At 39.9% G+C, this 22,252-nt stretch overlaps 1 protein-coding gene across 3 annotated transcripts in view; it reads right to left on the reverse strand.

Moving 5' to 3' along the window:
* Positions 1-2,465, reverse strand: part of Dtwd2 (DTW domain containing 2) — a 125,098-nt gene extending 122,633 nt beyond the window's left edge. Inside the window, exon 1 of one of the 3 annotated variants that reach the window (XR_010041168.1) lies at positions 1,933-2,460. Coding sequence is in view for 2 of the 3 variants with exons in the window: in XM_013156225.3 (XP_013011679.1) it covers positions 1,933-2,150 (218 nt within the window). In the remaining variant the exon portion in view is untranslated. Of the gene's footprint in view, positions 1-1,932 lie in introns of all 3 variants that reach the window. The other 2 variants (XM_013156225.3, XM_003473282.5) reach the window with 2 other exon arrangements.
* Between the last annotated feature and the right edge of the window lie 19,787 nt (positions 2,466-22,252).

Raw genomic sequence — 22,252 nt, forward strand, 5'->3', positions numbered from 1 at the left:
TTACATTTAAGACCCTTTCCTCTGAAATCTCAAAATCCAGCCCCTGGAAAAGGTCAAAATGTCCCAGGTAAAGTACTCCAAGCGGTTGGTGAAGATATTCACCACATTCTGTCCTGTTCTACTTTTTGAAATGCTTTCTTCCTTGCTGAATCCTTCTTAGCTTTTAAATCTCAATTTAAATGCTGTATCTTTAGAGATCTTTCCTGATACTACCCAGCTATTTCTAGCCTAGCATCCCATTTGTTTCCATCATTGCTTTTTCATCAGTCTATAATTACATATTTGCTGGTGTGCTGGTTTATCATTTGTATCCACTAAGAGAAAGAACACTCACATGGACATGGACTCCACTGTACTGTCAGTGATAGGCATGTGCACAGTAAACTTACTGAATGCATACTGTCCAGGATGCAAAAACTGCAGTATGGGTCTGGTAAGTGAGACGTCTGTAGGGTGAGAAGAAAGTTTCATTATTGAAAGCTGAGCTGCCCAACGTTTAAAATGCAGTCAAAATAGGCAAAAGAGGTTAGAAAAGAGAACTTAGATACATTAAAGGAACACCAAAGAAAGTTTTTTAAGGAAGGGTATTCAAACACCGAAAGTTGCCAAGATATCTCATAGAAAGTGAGAAGCAAAGCATCTACTGGATTTTATCTCATGTAGGTTACCAGTAACTTTCTGAAGAACCATTTCAAAGCAGTATAGAATCTAAAAGCAAACTACAGAGTGATCACGAGATGAGGAAGTAGAGGCATGCTTTAGCTTGGATCTGAAATGTCCCTCAAAAGCCCACATATTGAAGACTTGCTCCTCAGCTCACGCCATTATTGGGAGGTGTGGAAGTAAAGAGACGAGTCTACTGGAAAGAAGTGAGGCCACTGGGAGACTATACTTGAATGAAACAGCTGAATAGTCCCTTCCTGTCTTTCTGTTTGCTCTCACCATACCATGAGGTGAACAGACTCTTCCATTATGACTGCCATCAGGTTACACTGTGCCATGACAGGCTCAAAGCACCAGAACCAACAACCATGAGCCAAAATAACCCTTTTCACATTTAAGTAGACTTTCTCAGGTGTTTTGTCAAAGTAAGGGAAAGGTAACACAAAACACTAACAATAAAATTGCAAAGAGCAACAGAGAGCCAGATGATACCCAGATACCTTAGGTAATCAGACAAAATAATCTTAGTACATCCAAACAGTAGAGTTGTGTATATGAAGAATGTAAGACTAAATAACCATGGGAAGCAAATCTCACAACACTAAAGCACACCAGCATAATGTGAGAATTCCCAAAAGTGCTTAAACAATTGGGCATTCTGTTTACATCCACTGTCAAGTTGATTTTGCTTAATTAACAGTCCTTCAGTAGGCTGCAAGTGCCCCAGGGAAGGGTGTCTACTTTATTCATCACTACTTTCCCAGGACCTGGACTAGTTAGTCCCTGCACATAACAGATTTTCTTTTTTTTTTTTTTCATAACAGATTTTCTACACGTGTCTCTGAATAAACTCAGAATTCTGAGTATAGTCTTAACTACTGTAGTAAGCAGCCTTGCCTATCTCTTGTCTTCCAATCTATTTTTCCACCGTGCTACGACGATGCCGTATAGCGTTCAAGTATTGTCATCATGCCTCCCAAGTGCCCTAGGAAACGCTTAAGTTTCTCGGAATCGGAGTTTACGCCTGCTCATTTCATTAAACGCTCGATGTCTCGCAGGAAATCGGGTTGAATAACTATGAACATGGGCAAAACAGCTTGCTACTTGGAGACTGTCAGCTCTGCTTATCAGGCTACAGACGCCGCGCAGCGCGCGCCAACCAGCCAGCAGGGGTCGCCGCACCCGCACTCGTCCGCAGCCCCGCCCAGCCCCGCCCCACCGGCCCCACAGCCCTCACTGCCCACCCCCAACCCCCCACACCCGGGTCACCTGCAGCGGCCGCACTCGGGCCTGCGCGGGGCCAGCTCCACGGGCAGCTCCCACAGTCCATCCGCGCTTGCGCAGTCCGCCTCCAGGTCCGAAGCCGGCCTCTCAGGGGAGGCACTGCCCTCCCGCCGCTCCTCCACGGCCTGCTTCGGAGTAATCGAGACCCTAGGCGGGCGCGCGACCGTGTCGCGGGGAGTTCGCGACTCTTTCTGCGGCTCCATGTCGGGGGCTCAGGTCTAGCCGTCGCATTGAGGACCCACGGCCGCCGGGGGGCGCTAAGCGCTGGATAAATGGCCTGCGCAGCGCGGCGCCACGAACGCACGCCACGTAAGGGGCGGGCCCCGACTCTAAAGTCCCGCCCTGCCGCGGGGAAAGCGCGAGCCTAATGGTTGGTTCCCCATCAATCTTTTCACCGAAAGGAGCTCGTGGTTATGTGGTACTGCAGGTGAGAACAATGTTAGTGGAGCAGTAGTAGAGTCTTCTCAGAAAGAAGTTAAATGTAATTCCCCTCACTTAAACCCTTCAAAGTAAAGATAAAATGGGATTCTGTATTTTCTGCTGTATGATGGCGGTTTAAGAATTTGCTGGAGGCTCTAGGTCAGTGCCCACACATCAGTTACAGTAGCTGAGGTACTTTATAGCTGATGAAAGAGTGCGCCCACAGAAAAGTGGAGAATTTCTTGATGGAGGACAGAAAACTGTACCTTGTACTTTGCTATTTCTGGAGAGTCAAACGTACTATTTTTATTTTAAATTAAAAACTAAATATTTGTGAAATGGAGTTTATAGTTCATCTGAGACTCTGGGAACAAGAGGTAACAGGAGGGCTGTCTTGGCATACAAGTAGGTTTTGTCGCTGAGAAAATAAACACTAGAAAAATTAACTACTTTCCCAAGTTTTTAAGGTATTGAATAATGACAGTGTAGCTCTGTGTCTCAGATTTTTAAAAGCCAAAATGAAGTTTACTTTGCAACGAAGGCAAAAGTGTTTCTTTCCCAAAATGAGTGCTATCATTTATTGTGAAAACTTTGCTATTTCTCTTACTGAATGGGCCAAAATTATCAGTCTGGGTCGTTGGCAAGGAAAGAATTGCCAGGCTTATACCTATAAGTAGCTATGCTTATTAAAGATCACAGGATCATAGCAGGAACAGATAGAAGCAAGAGGGAGCCCTACATTAAAAGATTAGACACCTCTGACCAAGTGCTTCCCATTTTGGCTCTCAAAGGTGTGGAATCATGATCTACTACCTGGGCATCACAAAGTCCTCTAAGCTGAAACAAGAATAATCACCAGAGCCCTGTATTGCCCACGCTTGACTGAAGGTTAAGGAGTAGTTTATTTGGTTTTCCTATTTCTGATTATTTATTCTACTGATGTCAACAAACTGGTTTTATCTGTCATAAGTATTATTTTACAACCTCCCAGTATCTTGATCCCCTGCATGGATAGGCTTAATAATAGACTTATCCTCTAATAGTAATAGAGCAGTATTGTATTTTCTGGGGAAAATGGAGGTTTTTTTTCACTGCTAGATTTTTCAGTTATCTTAAAACTGAATATGTAAGTTGACTACTACAAAGCTGTAGTTTGTGACCATCCTGCACTTTTTCTTTGGAAACATTCTTTATTTTGAAGTATGAAAAGTGGAGAAAAGAAAAAGGCTAGAAACATCCGTGTTGGTTAGTTTTCTTTCATTGCTGAGACAAAACACCTGACACCTAAAATTTTTTTAATCACTAATTTCACTTTATTTTTAAGAAAGCTATGATTTTTTTTTAAATTTTATTTAAAAGGAAAGAGAAAAAACAAAACAAAGCAGTGTAAGGGTACAAGTAAGACAGAACTACAAAAAAGATAAGAAATCACCAGTTAATAGCTTACACATTATCATCTTAGAGATAGTTGCTCAAGTCACAGTATCAAAGCATACAAAGTGGACATTCAAACAGTGAGACTGCAAACAGTTGTGTTCAATGATCCAACCAAAAACATTAATATGGTCATCTATTTAACACCCCTAAACACACTTGCAGTTGTATTCTTTAGAGCACTTTTTTTCCCTCTCTTTTTTACAACAAAATTTACACATTTTGGGTTTTATTACTTAGTTCTTATTACTTTTTTTTTAAGAGAACAAAGTCAAATATGGCAAAACAAAGCTGTCAGTCAAAACCAAGGATAGACATAGCACATGATGTAAAAACAGAATACAAGGTTATAAACGATTACCATAATGCCTCTTGCTTCCTTAAAAAGAATTGTCTATCTCATTAGATATTAGAAAGTTGAACAAAACAGTAGAGAACAAGACCAATAAAACCTAAACATTGTAAATATTACAGGACTACCAAAGGAGATAATAGTCAAACCAGAATGGGCATCATAGTGAATCTTACTGCCTTCAAAGTAGTTGCCTATACCCTCAAACTTGATACTATCATACAGAACGGAACAGACACCTAAAATTAAGGAAGGAAAGGCTTATTTGGCTCACAGTTTGTGGAAGTTTCAGTCGATGTTCAGCTGGCTCCAAGGTGGAGTCGCATGTGGTTGAGGGCAACTATTCATGACAGCAGCAGATACCAGAATCAAGAACAAAAAAGGAGAAACATGCAGAGAAGACTCTGTCTCATACTGTATGTAGACCACACCCACTTGGATGTAGCACTGCACTATGAATCATTCACAAATTGTAGAGTCCTGCCCCCAGGACTACATGAAGCTTTGAGGGAATATCCAGACTTAAATAATAACATTCTACCCCTGGTCTCCCAAAGACTTGATGCAAAAGAGATTTAATCCATCACTAAAAGTTGACAAATCCTAACAATTTCAGCATTCCTGAAAAGTCCAAGTCTTAAGCCATCCCTACATAAGGAAACTGCAAGACCATCTACAAATGAAACTTTAAACACTTCTGACATTCAATAGCACAAAATAAACATTATCATTCCAAAAAGTACAAACAGTCATACAAAGGTTTGGGACCAAAGCAAGTCCAAAAATCCAGCAGGGCAAACATTAAGTTCTATGTGGAACATCTGAAGCAATCTAAGACAAATTGTGAGCTCCAAAAGGTTTGTATGGCTCCACCCCTACAGCATTTCTGGTGGTTATAGCTTCCACATCATCTTTTATAGGCCTCCTCTGCTCAATCTTTGCAACTTTCCTTAGGTGATCCATATTCCTGCCTTTTCCAAACTTCCAAGGTCTCCACTGCATTTTTAGCTTCACATTCATAGCTCCACACATTGCCCACTCAGGGGCACACTGCCTGAGCTCCCAGGCCTTCTGAAATCAGGGTGGAAGCTTTTTAACCTCAAAACTCTTATGTTCTGCATGTACCTAAAACCAGTGCCATAGATGATGCCAAGGTCTGCTACCAGCAGGAGCAGTAACTAGGCTTTCTTCTCTCTTGGCTGTAAGGTCCAAGTGCCTGGATCATTGAGCACCCTGAACCTGTTTCTGAGGATCAAATTCTCTGTACTGTTGCTATTCTGGAACCCAGTGCAATCCCCACAGCCATTCTGAAACATAGTGTGATTTCTGCCATTATGAAACATGGTGCTCTGCAGTTTTTCCTCAAAGCAAAGTCTTTCACTTTTGCAGTTTCAAGACTGCAAAGAGTGGAGACTTGCTGCTTTTTGTGATTCCCTCAGGCCATATTTTCTATTATTGTGTTCCTTCCTAGCAGTCAAGATATCTTTTTAGCCCACTATTTTACTGGTGCTTCTTTTCTGGCCAAACTCCCAGTGTTTGAAATCATCCTGCTGGGCTCTTTGCTCTTGATTCACAACATAAATTTAGCCAAGAGCCCCCAATGATAGCCATGCCTCTGCCTCAAAATCAGACTGCCTTGAAATTAGTATCTTCTGCCAGGTTAGTTAGTCCACTGCCCTTAATCTCAGTCTCAGGCAGAGTCTCTGGACATGAGCAAAATGTAGACAAACTTTCTGCCAAGCCATATTGTATATCATCTGGACTCCAGAAACCAATACAGTCCTTCCCAGCAGAAGCCTCCCAAGCATGGTCTTTACTGGTAGGATTTCTGTCAGCTTTCTGGACTTCTAAATTCTAACCAGAATCTTCCCTACAGAACAGCGTAAAGTGTCCCAGATCTTCTCCTTCAGGCAGCATCACTGAACCTTTCTAAACTTCCCATAAGCCATTCCCAAAGACTTCTGAACCACATGGTCAGGTGTAGTCTCAGCAATGATCCCACTAATCTGGTACCAAATTCTGTTAAGGTACATTTCTTACTACCGGGACAAAATATTTGATGCCCAAAATTAAGGAAGGAAAGGAGTTCACAATTTTTTGATGTTTTATGACTAAAACCGAGTATTGACATACTCGGCAAGCTCCAATGCAGAGTGGCACATGGCAGAAAAGCAATAGTTCGTGGTAGCAGAAGATAGCAAAAGCAGCAAGAACAACAAAGTCTCAACCCAGAAGGCAGGCAGTTTTCTGGGAAACAGGAAATTCTCCCCATATCCAGGTTTATAATTTCTAACCTGAAAAACCTAAGGAAGTACATAACTGTGAGGTTATTAGCTTGTGGCAGACCCTGATATTAGGACAATAACTATCAGTGACCTACCTTACAAGAAAGATGAGACATCAAAGAAGAGAAAAAAGGAGGAACAACCAGTTTACCACCAGCAAGATAATTTAGTGAGGTATTATGTTTTCTTAACTCCCAAGCAGATAACCACACCTTTGTGTTGCTTTGCCATGGCAGTTTGGTGGGGGAACCTATTAGAAGACAACCTCAGTATTATCTGGTATTGAAGTAGGAAGAGGAGACAGTGTCAATAGTAGGGAAAAGAGCCTCCATTAATATGCCAGCCCAGCAGAATACAGATTCAGCACTGGATAAACATTGATTAAAATAAAGATAGGACATTTTCAGTGCATTCATTTAGTATTATTGCTGTTAACAAATTACCACAACTTTAGTGGCTAAAAACTTCAGAAATAGGACACAGATCTCTGAGTACTATCATGTCCACGTTGTTAGTTTGCACTCTTTGAAGCTGTAGTAAAGAATCTATTTCCTTGCTAGATTGCTGACAAAACTCTGTTCCTTGTGATTGCTTTCTAGCCAGCCTTGTGCTGGCTCTTTCTAGGTTCTGCAGGTCACTCAGATTCTTTGGCTCATGGTCTGCTTTTCCATCTTCAAAGCCAAAGTGGTGTCAAGTTCCACTCATCATTCAAGTCTTTCTCGCCTCCTCCATAACTTCTCTGTACCAGTTACAAACCTTTCTTTGCCACTTGTACTTCCATTCTACGACCGTACCACCCTGAACACACCCAATCTCATCTGATCTCGGAAGCTAAACAGGGTTGGGCCTGGTTAGTACTCGGATGGGAGACCACTTGTACTTCCACTCAGATAATCTTTGCATTTTAAAATCAAAGAATTAGCAACTTTCATATCCTCTTGCTATTTAAAGTAAAAATCATAAGCATTCCATGAGGAAGTAAAGATCAAATTCTGCCTCCCATAAATTCACTAACCATTCTAATTGCAAATTTATACAAACTATAGATATTAAACAGTGGCAATCCACACACAAAACATCAATTTTTCTAAGAAACAACTCTTACAAGGTCTGTGCATGTTTTTCCAGTAACATACTTTTGTAAACATTCTTATCCTCTATTACACATTTTACATACTGAAAGTACATGTAAACAGTATTTTTAGATTATAAAACACTAGACATCAAAATCTGTTATCTTAGAACCAAGTAATTAAGTAGAAGAGGGTTTTCTTTTGATTACACTCCTTGATTTCCTTGCATGATCTTTCTGTAACAATGTTTTCTGATCTCTTCTATGTGAATGGGTCCACTAATGCTTATATTTAATTAAGCATATTTTCTGTAATTATTTTAACATAAATTGGTCTCAACAGAATTAATGATAGAAAGATAAACCTCCCCTTTTTCAAATCCCAGATTCCTGGAGACTGTGTTACTCCCTCTAACTCCAGTGAAGGGGTTAAAATTGTTCTTCTCAAAACAGTGAGTCTTTTTCCCTTGTTTTTCTTCCTTTCAGTAGTCTTAAATTCTATAAAATGTTGAAATAATAAATATAAAAATCAAATAGGAGCTGGACTTAGTGACAAATGCCTGTAATCCCAGCACTCGGGACACTGAGGCAGGAGAATTGCTTCAAGTTCAAGACCAGTCTGGGCTACAAAGTGAGTACAAGGCCAACTGAACTTTGTAGTAAAACCTTGTCTCAGACAAAAAAAGGTGGGGGGGGGGGGTGACAAACAAGGAAAGTCAACACGGTGGCTAAAACTAGAATGTCTAAATAGTTACAAAGGCCTTAGATATAAAAGTTTAATAATTAATCTGGAAAAGTATATAATTATTGAAAAAGAGGAAAAAGGACATGTATTGAAAACTTCATTTGTCAGCAAAATAGTAAGCTACAGGCACTCTTATATAATCTTAGTTGCAACCTTATGAAGTAAACATGATTATTTCTATTTTACAAAGAAACAGACCTAGACAAAACTCATATAGCAACTAAAATTATACTCGGTAACAAAGATGTCCAAAGCCAAAGTACCTGTCTCCTTATACAAATCACTGAACAGACATTCATAGTTCTAGAATAGTACTGGGTACAAAGACTAATTGTTATAGTTACTTTTCTCTGTTGCTAGGACAAAATATCTGACACTCAAATTTTAAAGGGGAAAGGGTTATGTAGCTCATGGTTTGTGGTTTAAGCCCATAATCAGTTGGCTTCAGGGAAGGGTGGCATGGCAGATGGGGCAGCACAGAAGAGAATCTGTTCATGGCTGGCAGAAGACAGTGAAAGCAAGCGAGCGAGGGAGAAGACAAGCCTCTTCCTGTTTCTCATTTTGTATCCAAGGAACCAGGATTAGGACAGTGCCAAGCCAATCAGTGGACTGATACAGCAATCAACCACCATTAATCCTAAACCACTTAATCCTAGTTTTGTACCATGAATCAATCAGACATTCTGGATTTAGCCACCTCAGAAAAAGCCCCACCTATGACCCACAAAGTTTTGGGGAGACATTTAAACATAAACATAACACCAATTTAAAAGACACTGAGCTGCTTTCAAATCTTGTACTTTATGTTAACTCAATCTAGCAAGACTTCTAGCTGAGTAGACCAATGACAATTAAGTAGACCAATGACAATTATGTATATGTACCAACTCCCCAGTAAGAATGTATACTACAAGTGTGTACCAATAAAAACAATACAAAAATATGCCCATTTGCACTGTCTGCTGCCTAAAGCTCTACATTGCCTACTCTTGATTCAGCAACCAAATAAGTAAATATGACCTGGAAGGGAACCTCTTGACCTCCGATCCAGCCCCACTGCTCACATCCATCCTGACTGCCCAGTTGAGTACTGATCATTACATATTTTATTATCACTCGTGAGTGTATAAAATCACCCCCAGAGCATTCAGTAACAGTAGGCAGAACCAACTCTTCCCCACCTCCATCTCCTGTTGACATAGAGCTAATGTGTAATAATTTACTCCTGAAATTACCTAAAGAGGCAAAACATGCGGGGCCCAGGAAGAGAGAAGTCAGCACCTCCCAAGAATCAGCAATGCTGGGACTGAAAGAAGCCCACCAAGAAGCCAAATAGCCAGCAAACCACACAAATCATGCAGAGCCCAGGAAGAGAAAAGTCAGATAGCACCTCTGTGTACCCATGCGGCCTGAAAATCAAAAACACATCACTCACCCCATCCCAACCCACTCTGTGAGCAACTGGCTGGTTCAGAGGGCCAGCTGAGTTGATAGCAACTGAGGTACAAAAAGCAGCTGAATGCTTGTATTATTTGATTGACTTTGTAGGCCTGGGACAGGTGGTCTGAGCATCTATTGGGGAGGTAACAGTATGCATATAGCAAAGATGGGGGATTTCCTTTTCTATTGTTTTTGAGATCTAATATTGTTCTTACTGTTTTGTTCTGTTCCAATTGTTTTGCTTTATTCAATGTTCTGATTTGATTGGTTTTCTTCTGTTTTGGTTTGATTTTGCTATATCTGATAGAATGGACAACTATTGTGAAGATAACAAGATATACTATGGTGGTCATTGTTTTCCTGTTGTCATGCTTCAAAGTTCTGTACCAATTTCACTACTTTGTTTTGATGGCCTATATTCTGTTTTGCTCTGTTGGATTTTATTATCTTTAAAAGAAATTACCTAAGGAGATGACAAACAAGATTATTAACTGAAATCTTCAGTGTAAGGATGTTTCCCAGTAAAATAACATCTGTAATGATATAGAAAGCACTTATCAGAGGGGTGGTAAGTGGGAACAGAGTGGAAAAAAGCACAGCTCAAAAGTAATGGAGGGGGACAGACTCCCATCCAGGAATTCCAAAGCTAGCACAGTACCAATGGTCTAAGTTTGTGGCTATCATTACATTAGTTAAACTATGCAAGAAAATAAAAATCTGAACCTTGAATTCTTTGAGAATCTTTTCCTGACAGCTATTGATCCCCAGAGGACATCTTGATATAATGTGTTACTGTTGACATACCTTCATTTGAACCAAAAATTAAGTCATCAGCCCTGACCATATCTTCTTTTTTTAATTATTCTGCATTTTAAAATGAAATATAAAGGGAAATATGAACTTCACTTAAAAGCACAGTGGAAATTACTTTTTTGTTTTGTTTAAACACCTTTGAGAGAAAATGTAAAAGTATTAGTATTTTTCAGTATTTGACATTCAAATTCCAGCCAGCCATGGTGGCATCACCTGTGATCCTAGCATTTGGGAGGCTGAGACAAGAGGATTGCCATGAGTTCAAGGCCAGCCTACGCTACATAGTGAGTTCAAGACCAGCCCAAACTACATAGAGAGAGCCTGTCTTTAAAAAGAAAAAAATAAGATAAATACAGATACATCAAGTAAAATTCAAGCTCCATAATCAATATGTATGAAGTCAAAATCCTTCAGAGAATTCCAGTTCTTCCTTAAAAGCAACAGCCCTGTGTATAATAGCCCGCAAAAGCATTTGAGGGCAAAACCATCTTTTATCACCCGACTCTTGTTATTAACCCAGCTATTAGCAGGTACCCTCAACCTGGTATTAGAATTCAAGGAGAGAATTAAATATGGAAACACATACCATCCTCATAGAATTGTGAAACTCCAGACCCACAGGGCTCCTCAGAGGTTACCTTTATAAAATTATAGCTGAAGAAGCCAGGGTTTTGCAAAGGCAAACAGAAACACCAAAACAACACCCAGGATTTGGAGACAGATTTATTTAACATCTATGGGCACTGACAATCAATTATCCTTCAAAACAATAGGGCTCAAACTAAAGGAGGAAGATTTTTGTGGGGTTTGAAAGCAAGAGACAGATTACTTGGCTGTCTTTGATTGATTCTTGCAGTATGCATCATAGTGACCAACTGTGCATCATAGTAACCAGCCATTTCTAGGAGACAGCTAACAAGAACTATTACCTGGGCAACTCACAGAGTGTCTAGAGAACATTTTCTGCTACAGCTTAAGCTTACGTTACTAATGAAAAGTCTGACACTAAGGCTAGATAGAGCCAAACCACCACGGCCCCCTCACCATGTATTTTCATCAAGGTACCATACCTGATTAGGAGAAGACAGTACTAGTGCTTTCTGTGGACAGATTATTCCTTGTTAAGTCTAACAGTTCTTAATGCTTGTGTTTGTCTAAAAGGATATCTTTGTATTTGGAATTAAGAACTAAAGTGTTTAGTGGTCGTGAATCATCAAGTCTGAAACTGTAAACTGTTGTACTATTTGTATTAAAGGTTTGTGTTTTTTTTAAAGGCTTTTTAATTGCTTGCATAGGAAAGTTAGAAAACTACAGAAATGCACAGTAGAAGAGAACTTTTGGGCTTTTCTACTTAAGGGAGGATGGGACTATTTCCAAAGCTTGGGTCTGGGTTGGGAGGGCATAATGGGCTTCTGTCTTTGGGAACAGGACTTGTGGAGCATGGGGAAAAGATGTTGTCTTGGTTACTCAAGATGAAGGAAGGAAAGATTTATTTCTTACAATTTTTGGAGGTTTCAGTTGATAATCAGCTGGCTTCAAGGCAGGATGCCAAGGCACTGGGGCAATACTTCAAGGCAGCAGCCACTCCCTCCCCCCAAATCTCCTTGGCTTCCTTGGCACAGGATGAGGATATTTGCAAGTAAAAACCCTAGCTCCTTGCTGAGTCTCAGTTAAACTTCTAAACTTTTGAAGTTGACACAATGTATCAGCCATAAAAATCCACCCCTTACCAACTTGGCAACTAGGCATATTTCTTTAAATCAGTCTCCATATAAAAGGCATGCTTATCTTAACATTTTGAAATTTAACAATCTTTAAGAACCAGAATTAAGTATATCAATATTATATTACATTACAAAAATGACATTTTGTCCATGGGCCACCAAAGACTCATACTCATCCCTTTATGCAAAAGGCATTTAGTCCATCTGCAGCAGTTGCCAAAGTCCTAACAGTTTCAGCACTGCTAAAAAGTTCAAGTCCCAAGTCTTCTCCACGATGGAAGGCAAACTTAGCTGCATACCCCTGCACAAATGAAAACAGAGGTAAACACTTCCAACATGCAAAGGCACAAGATAAACATTCCCATCCCAAAAGCAATAAAGGATTGGGACAAAAGCAAGTCCAAAATCCAGCAGGGCAAACATTAAGTCATATAGTTCCATGTGCGTCATTTGAAACAATATATGGCAAATTATAGGCTCCAAAAGGCTTGTATGACTCCACCCCTATGGCACTGTGGTGTTTACCAATCCCATGGCTTCCCTCTTGAGCTGGCTTTACTCCCTCCTTGCAGCTTCCCTTAGATGACCCACATTCCTGGCTTTCCAAACTTCTGGGTTGCCCACTGCACCATTGGCTCCACACTCACAGCCTCACACACTGCCTTCTCAAGGGCACACTGCCTGGCCTCCCAGGCCTTCTGAAATCAGGGTGGAAGCCTTCTTAATCTCAGAACCCTTGCATTTTGTATGCACCTAAAACCAGCACCAACTGGAAGATGCTGAGGTCTGCTGCCAGTTGGAGCAGTAGCCAGTTTTCCTCTCTCTTGACTGTAGGGATCAAGTGCCTAGATTGCTGGGCTCTCTGAACCTGATTCTGAGCAACAGATTCTCCATGCTGTCTCCATTCTGGAACCTGATGTGGCCACCCCGACCATTCTGGACAACGGTGCTCTGAGGCTTTCTCCTCTGAGCAAAGTCTTTCACTTTTGCAGTTTGGAGGCTGCACAGGCCCAAGACTTGTTGCGTCCCAGAATACTCCCAGGCCATCTTTTTTATTTCTGTGTTCCTTCTCAGCAATTGCAGTCTCAGCTCTATCTTTACAATCCACAGATTTCTGATCATACTCAAAACATTTTAAATCACCCCACTGGACTCTTTGCTCTTGATTTATAACATAAATCTGGATAAAAGTCCCCAACAATAGCCATGCCATCATCTCAATATTTGACTAAAATTTCTTCTGCCAGATTATTCAGTCCACTGCTCTTAATCTCAGTATCAGGCAAAGTTTCTGGACATGAGCAAAATGCAGACAAACTTTCTGTCAAGCTATAATACACATTGTGTGGAGTCCAACAACCAGTGCAGTCCTTCCCAGCAGAAACCTCCTGAGCTTGGTCTTTACCAGCAGGATTTATATCAGCCTTCTGGTCTCAAACTCTGGCCAGAATCTTCCATGCAGAACAGCCTAAGCTGTTCCAGCTCTATGCATTCAGGTGACATCTCCGAACCGTTCCAAACTCTTCCCAGAAGCCATTCCCAAAAGCTTTTGAACCACATGGTCAGATGTAGTCATAGTAACAGCCCCAATCCTCTGGTCCCAAATGCTGTCGTGATTACTTTTCTCTCATGGCTGACACAAAACCCCCGACACACAAGATGAAAGAAAGAAAGGTTTATTTCTTACAGTTTTTTGAAGTTTCAGTCCATAATCAGCTGGCTCCAAGCAGGATGCCAAGACACTGGGGCAGCACTTCAAGGCCAGAGCAAAAGGAGAAGAAACAAGCCTCTTTTCCTGGCCTATATTGCACACAGGGCACTCCCTCCCTCCAAGGCGGGTATAGCACTCACAATTGACCCTGCCCTCTACACAGGATGAGGATATTTACAAAGTAAAAACTCTGGCTCCCTGATGAGTCAGTTAAACTTCTAAACTTTTGAAGTTGACACAGTGTATCAACCATAACAAGATATCATAATAGGAGGTAGGTAGAATTAGGTGGACCAGACTTCATGAGTTATCTAGAGGATTGCTGGTTTCAGACTATTTCAGGTTATTTATCATGATTTGAAAATATTAAAAGTATTGTTGCTCTTATTTAAGTTCAGTAGTCATAATTTAGCTTAACCTTTCTTAGCAGTTATAAACTCTCAGGTGTCAAATATCTTACTAAAATTTGCATCAGTTCCTTTTGGGGAGTTATGAACTACTGATCTTCCCTATCATTCATTACATTTTCTTAAAATAATTCTGGCTTTGCTGAATACAGAAGAGTGTGAAGCTTTATAGTCATTAACTATTAGTCTGTTTTATTTAGTAGTTGTTGGCTGCTGTATGTTTTTCAGTATAGGAATGACTGTCCAAGGACAACTAATAAGTCACTTGAGACTAAAATGATCTTCTTCAGGCCAAAATTAATTGCTGCCTTCTGAAATGTTAGCTTTACAATTGAACCATTATTTCTTTAGGAAGTTTATTTCTTTACAATGATAGTAAAAATGGTGAGAAACTGAACTATAAGCATTCTTAAGAAAATTTATACCAAGAATATTTTTCTCATAGATTTTAGCCTAAGGTATTTATATAGTTACTGCTAGAAGACACAATGATAAAAGCATCTCTAGCTGAATCATCAGTGAATGTGTAATGGATTAGTTAAAAAATAGCAACTCAGGAAATAGAAATTCTAATCTTAGATCCTTCTGATGTAATTTCATAATGTCAGACAATCCATTTTACTCTTGTTATCTGATTTTGGACCTTATGAAAAATTAGAGAAAGTATGAATAAATAACCACTTAACAGCATGGAAAGAATGAAAGAGCCTTTATGGCAACACATACTTGAAACCAACTCAGTGTTTGAAATGTTGAAAGTGAATGTCTTTAGCCAACACGCCATATTTTACCCTTTATGTTTGCCCCTTTAATAATTTGCTTAGCTGACTGGAATTTGAAATCATTTGCAGTAGACTCATAGGTCGAGATCTCCTCCACAAACAAAACTCAGCTGGGCTCTGCTGTATCCACTACCTCAGCACAACGTCTAGTTCGAAATCAGTTCCTCTTTTCTATTCTTTTTAGCCCCACTGATGTCAGCACATCGTGTGACATGAGAACACCATCTCAGATGCTGAGAAAGAAGGTGAGAGAGTATATATTTGGATGAGTCTCTAGAATAACTTACTTGTTAATACATTAATACATTGACTACAAATTACAGCTCTAAAGTATAGCAATGTTATGAAGAGATCAAAAAAGACAAAATATAGTGGAAGAGGGAAGCAAGCAACAGTCAACATTTGCTTGAAGATACAAATCTGATAACTAACACCTCTGATTATTAACTTCCTTTTTGATAAGTTTGAAACAACCAAGCATGGCTGTTCATTGCTCTGCATCTCGAGGTAGGCCAGGCCCAAAGCCCTTTGAGAAAGTATCCTCAGCGCAAGTCCACACCCACAAAGGATTTAGTCCACTGTTTCCTGCAGCATATTAGAAATCTATAGAGCTTAGAAAAACCTGTCACATCTGTTTTCAGAGGATTTGGAAGGGAACAGGGTCCAGATATACAAAAGAAAAAATAAGTCAGGATGAGATAAGAAAGCAAACAAACATAAATGGAAGTAAGGAAGAAGGGGAAAGGGAAGAGGGAAAGGGAAGAGGAGCACAGGAAAGTAGAGGCAGACATTAAGATTTACTAAGAGAAGACAATGAAGACTTGAGGGAGCAGCACTCATGAGATGCTCACCAAGATCTGCAGGTACTTGGAAATGGGACCAACCAAACCTAGCACAGGAGACCTTGCCACCAGATGAATTCTTTTATCAGGAATATTTAGAAAAAGAAATACATGTGGACATCAGTGTGGAGATTCCTTGGAAAACTAGGACAGAGATCCCATTCCTCTTCTGGGTATCTTCCTAGAAAAATTAAAAACATCATACTACAGCAATAGATGTGCATTCATGTTTATAGAAGCATAATTTGTAATAGCTAAATTTTGAAAATAACCCAAATGTCCATCAACTGACAAATGAATAAAAAATATATATAATGGAGTACAACTGAGCTATTCAAAAAACAGGTAGATTCTGGATATTTTCCAAGGAGAGTTAAAAACATCATCCCACAGAGATATATGTACAGCCATTTAATATGTGTACAGCAACATAATCTTTAGTAGCTAAATCTTGGAAATAACCCAAATGCCCATTGCCAAGGAATGGATAAGTGGAGACTACTCAGCCACAAAGAAGGATAAATTGGAGACTTTTACAGGTAAATGGACGTAACAGGAGACCATACTCATAAGTGAGATAAATTAAACCCACATGTGTAAACATCATATTGTCTCCCTGGTGTGAGAAGCTGAAAGAGTATATAAGTTCTAAAATGTACAGTAGATATTGTGAATAAAGAAGTAATTGTTCAAAAGAAAAGAAAAGGTGTGATGTTTCGGGAAAAGAAGGAAGGAAAAAGGAAAAAATATATATGCACAAGATAGTTAAGATACAGCTATTATCTCAGTTCATGGAAAGGAAACTTTCCTGTGAACACTTTTTTGGACAAGATTTTGTGCTTTTATCTTGTACACTGAACAACTACTATAAACAAAACAATATGCAACGTACTAATTATTGTTACTCTCCTTCTAGCCTGTTTTGAAACTGTGTTATTGTTATTTTTACTTTTTTTCTATTTAAAATTTTTATAAAAGACAAAAAAAGGAGGCAGAGTTCTTCTCAGTCCCAAAGCTGCCTGAAGCCTGGGTCCAGGCTGTGCCATCCCAGAACATCTAATCTCCTAAGAAAAGAAGCCCAGTACTGCAACTGCAGCTCACAGTCCAGCAGCCGCTGCCAGGTCCTCGCATTCTGTCCACAGGTGGATGACCCAGCAGGCAAGGTGTTCGTAAGGGAAGGCCACCTCAGACGAGGGCATTGAGGAGAGCACAAGCCAGGACACCATGCAGAGGGCAGAGACAGCGGGGATGAGTGAGCCCTGGTCAGAAATGACCTAGTTAGGGAAATGGAACGAGTGATTGAAGGGTCTGTGGTGGTGAGTCACAGAGCATGCAGCTGGCATGATCAGTGTGATGGAGGGGTGGAAAAGAAGCAGGATCAGATGTTCCATCCCTGCACCCAAGGCCCTGGAGCTCGGCACCCATGGAGCTCCCTCTGGCTGCCGCCTCCAAGTGCTGTGGGGCTCAGCACCCATGTGGGCCCCTCACTGCCCACCCACAGCTGCCGACCTCTGCATTGATAAGTGTTTCTTTTTCCCCAGTCATCAGGCATATGCATATATGTGGGGAGTGCATATACGAAGTGAAGAATAAGTATTAATTACTGCCTTTGTTATAAAGTATGTCTCACGGTCATATCAGGTTAAGCCTGACCAAAAATTACACATGGACAAGTCTTGTACAGCTTTCTATAAGCACATTAATTGATTCTGACCATGTTACAGCTTCCCTCAATCTCTATATTTCTACCCCTCTTTTTCTTTTACCTCAACCCTGAAAATAACCTCTGAAGCTCCCTCTCCCCCTCCCTTCATTGTAAATTTTTTAGATCATCAAAGTCTTATCTCTTTTCATTTGTTCATTGTTGTCTCTTTTGCCTTCTTCCTTCATTTCTGAGCTATTTCCTTCCTTTTTCCCCTCTATTCTCCTTCCTTCATCCTCTATATCTCAGCCTGTTTGTCACAGGTCCTCTTTGATTGTTGTCCTGGGTTATTGAAAAAAATGTGAAATTTTGAAGACAATTTTTAAGTTATATAATTGACATATGTGCTGACATAACCAGCAATTATTGTTACCTTGCAATGCAGTGAGCAGGATTGATCCTGTTATACTGAGTAGGTTTGATAGGTGCATGAACACCAAAACAACCAAAGTCCAGACCCCACAGTGGGACTACATATACTAGATAAAGAGGTCCCCACAGCAGGTACAGAAATTTCTAGCCTAACGCATCTGTAACTCTCAGCACAAAGGCCATAGAAACGTGAGGAATCAAAGTAAAAAGATGCCTCCAAAGCCTCTTAATTCCCCAAAAGCCAATCTAACAGGACCAAAACAGAGGAACTTTCAAGCAAAGAACTTAAAAACCAAATGAGTGAAATGTTTGAAAAGATGAAAGAGTCAAATTATCAAACACATAAGATGTTCAGGAGCTCAAAGAGGATGTAAATAAACAGGTAGAGGGTTTAATTAATAAATGTTCAGTGAGTTTTAATTTTACCTATGAATTAATCTAACCAACAAAGTAAAAGATCTGTGTTATGGCTTGTGTCTAGATGTCCAAAGGCTCAAGCCTCATGCGGTCACAGGTGGGGCTTTTTGGAGGTAGCTGGATCTAGAGTGTGTGGTGCTAGGGTTGACTCATGGTGCGATCCTAGGATTAAGAATTCTCCACCCCAGAAGTGGGAGGGTTTCTCACCTCCAAGGGTGGGTAATCTGGAGAGAATATAAATAACCTGCTGTTGCTATTTGCTGCTTCCCTACTTCACCACTTCCTGCCTTCTGCCTGCCACAAACTGTTTTTCCACTGCTGTGCCACCCTGCCTTGGAACCAGCCAACTATGAAATGAAACTTCTGCAAACTGTGAGCTAAGTAAACCTTTCCTCCTTTAACTTTGGGTGTCTAGTATTTTGTCTCAACAATGAGAAAAGTAACTAAGACAACCTCTATAATGAAACCCTTAATTCTCTGGGAAAAAAAAGAGATTAAAAGGACAAGAGAAAACGGAAAGATGTCCCCTGTTCCTGGATAATCAGAATCAATATTGTCAAAATAACCATGTTACCAAAATGATATAGAGAGTTAATGCAATCTCAAAGAGCCAACAGCATTCTTCACAGAATTAGAAAAAAATCCTAAATCTCATATGAAATAAGAAAAGACCAATAATAGACAAAGTAATACTGAGCCACAGAACAAAAAAGGAGACATTACAATTCCAAATGTCAAGTTACACTATAAAACTACAGTAATAAAAATAGCATGGTAACAGTATGAACACAGATATCTGAACAAATGATGTAGAACTGAGACTGCAGAAACAACTTCATGCATTTCACCCATCTGATTTTTGACAAAAGGAGCATAAACAACTGTGGGAAAAGAGTTTAACAAATAGTACTGGAAAAACTGCTTACCCATATGCCAAAGAATGAATTTAGACCCATACATCTCTCACCTGTACTAAAACCAAATTAAATTGGATCAAGAACCTAAATATAAAAACAGAAACAATGAATATACTGAAACTCTAGGAGACATGAGAACAGGCAAAATACCCCAACTGTGCATTATAGAAATAAAACAGAAAATCAGCAAATGGGATTATATCAAATTTAAAAGCTTCTATACAGCAAAGGAAGTAATCAACAAGGTGAAAAGACAACATATAGAATGAGAAAAAAATTTTTGCAAGGCCTGGTGGTACACGCCTGTAATCCTAGAACTCAGGAAGCTGAGGCAGGAGGATCTCAGTGAGTTCAAAGCCAATTTGAGCTACAAAGTGTGTTCAGGCCAGCTTGAAATGCATAGTGAAACCCTGTCTCAAATTTTTTGTTTGTTTGTTTTTTGCTAGCTACTCCTTGGACAGAGGACCAGTGTTTAAAATGTATGAAGAATTCCAAAAAAACTGGACCCTCCAAAATAAAGTATCTAATAAAAAAGCAAGCAGTTGAAATAAATAGATACTGCTCAAAAGAAAAAATACAAATGTCTAAGAAGTATACGGAAAAATGTTCAACATTTTGGCCATTAGAGAAATGCAAATGAAAACAACATTTTCATTCTATCTTACACTAATTAAAATGACTATCAGCAAGAATTCAAAAAGCAATAAATGTTAGCAACACTGCAAAGCAAAAGGAAACTTCTACATTGTTAATGGAAATGTAAAGTAATAAAAAAATCAGACACAGCAAGTTAAACATTGCTTGATTTGTTGAAGAAATCCAAAATAGAAGAAATTTTAAAAATCAAAATATGAGAGACAATAGTAAAGAGGAAGGTACATTGTGGGGAACTAGGAAAAGGGAGAGGACATGGGAGTAGGGAGTAGGGTGTGGGAATAAAAATGATCAAGATTTAATATGTGCATGCTCAGCTGGGGATTTAGCTCAGTGGCATAAGTAGTTACCTGGCATGAGTTTGATCCCTGGTATGAAAAAAGCAAGGGAGAAAGAAACATAGCCTCTTTAATAAATGATGCTAAGAAAATTGGCTCTCTACCTGCTAAAGGAAAAAAATTTGAAAAAAAAAAGGGCTGAGGACTTGCTTCAAAGGCTTAAGCACCTACCTGGCAAGTGCAAGGTCATGAGTTCAATCCCTGGTACCAACAAAAAATAAAAAATAGAGTGTTCACCAGTAAAAGTGGAAATTTCTAGTTAAAAATTGGGGCTGAGGATTTAGCTCAGCGGCATAAGTACCTGCCTTGCAAGCATGCAGTCGTGAGTTCAATCCCCAGTATCCAAAAAAAAAAAAAAAAAGACAGGGCTGAGAATTTATTTCAGTGACACAAGTGCCTGCCTGGGAAGTGTGAGGTCATGAGTTCAATCCCCAGTACCAAAAATAAATAGTATTAGTACCAAAAAAAAAGTGTATGCACCAATTTCCCAATTATCATTTATCACAAACATATACTAATAAAATAATTTTTGAGCATGTAGTAGGTACCAAATGTACACTTAACCCTTCCATTTTTTTTTTCTTTTTTTATATGGCACACCAGGAATTGAACTCAGGGCCTCACACTCGCCAGGCAGGTGCTGTGCCACTGAGCTACATCCCTGGCCTCTTCCACTTTATTTTGAGAAAGGGCATCTCCAAGTCACTGACTTGCCTGGGCTGGACTTCACTTGCAGTGTTCTTCCCTCACCCTCCCACAGTGTTGGTATGATAGGGATGTTTCGCCACACCCAGCTTCACATCCTCTTTTAATTTCCGAGAGATTAAAAACTTACTCAAGGTCATGAGCATGAAGCAAAAATGTTGAAATATAAAGCCAAATGTATGACTCAGAAATCCATGCCCTTTTCATGACCCCCCCCACCTCTCTCAAAGGTAATTTATTCCGTACAGCAAATATTTATGTAAGATTTAACTCAATAATGCTTCAGTAGCATTGAATAAATAAATTTAACTTTGAAAACAGTCCCTTGCATTTTCCTTTTTCCTTGAAGATGAAATTAATAGTCAAAGTATGTAGTAAAAGAACAGTTTGTGTACTATGGGTGTTCATGTAATCCTGGCACTTGGAGGCTGAGGCAGAAGAACTACAAATTCAAGATCACCTTAGCCTACGTGGTGAGTTGAAGACCAGCCTGGACTACACGGTGAGCCCCTGTCTCAAACTGACAACAAAAATATCACAAAACAAAACCAACCAAATGAAAAACATCTGCACTGTCACTGGGCATATGCCCTGGACTCTAAGGTCCCTAATCTTTGGGTGTCTTGCAAGAGGATAATTTGGTTAGGGCCAGAGTACAGCTGGGTACACAATAGGATTGTGATTCAAGAGAACACACAGTGCTGTTTCTCTCTGCTGTGTGGGGAGATGAGAGAGGTCTTAGAAGCACAAGTCATAAACTTTGGCCAGGGCACTGCATGGTCTAAGAGCAGGTGTCAGTCACCTGGTCACACAACTGTTAGCTCATAGGGGAAGTTGGATTTAGACACAGCTTTTCCATTGGGGAGAATGAGCCTCTATGTCCTGAACTTTTTCAGAGACTGCCTTTCCCATAAGCAAGGGAAGAGGAGCCCTAAGGCCCAGCTAATTCACTGAGACAACTTAGCTTCTCAATGAAGCTGGACAATCCATTTTATCTTTAGTTATTCACCAAAAAGAGTGATGGAGCCAGAACTTGAATCCATCCATGTCTTTTTTAAACCTCAGAACCTAGGACAGAGTGGGAAAGCTGATCCTTAGTGAATGAAGACCACAGACAATGCCATGATGACAGCAAATTCTAGTTTGTTTCACATCACCTGAGATTTCAGCTAT

Source organism: Cavia porcellus, unplaced genomic scaffold, assembly GCF_034190915.1.
Source record: "Cavia porcellus strain 051 isolate PalLab524CR breed Dunkin Hartley unplaced genomic scaffold, mCavPor4.1 scaffold_19, whole genome shotgun sequence".
NCBI lineage: Eukaryota > Metazoa > Chordata > Mammalia > Rodentia > Caviidae > Cavia > Cavia porcellus.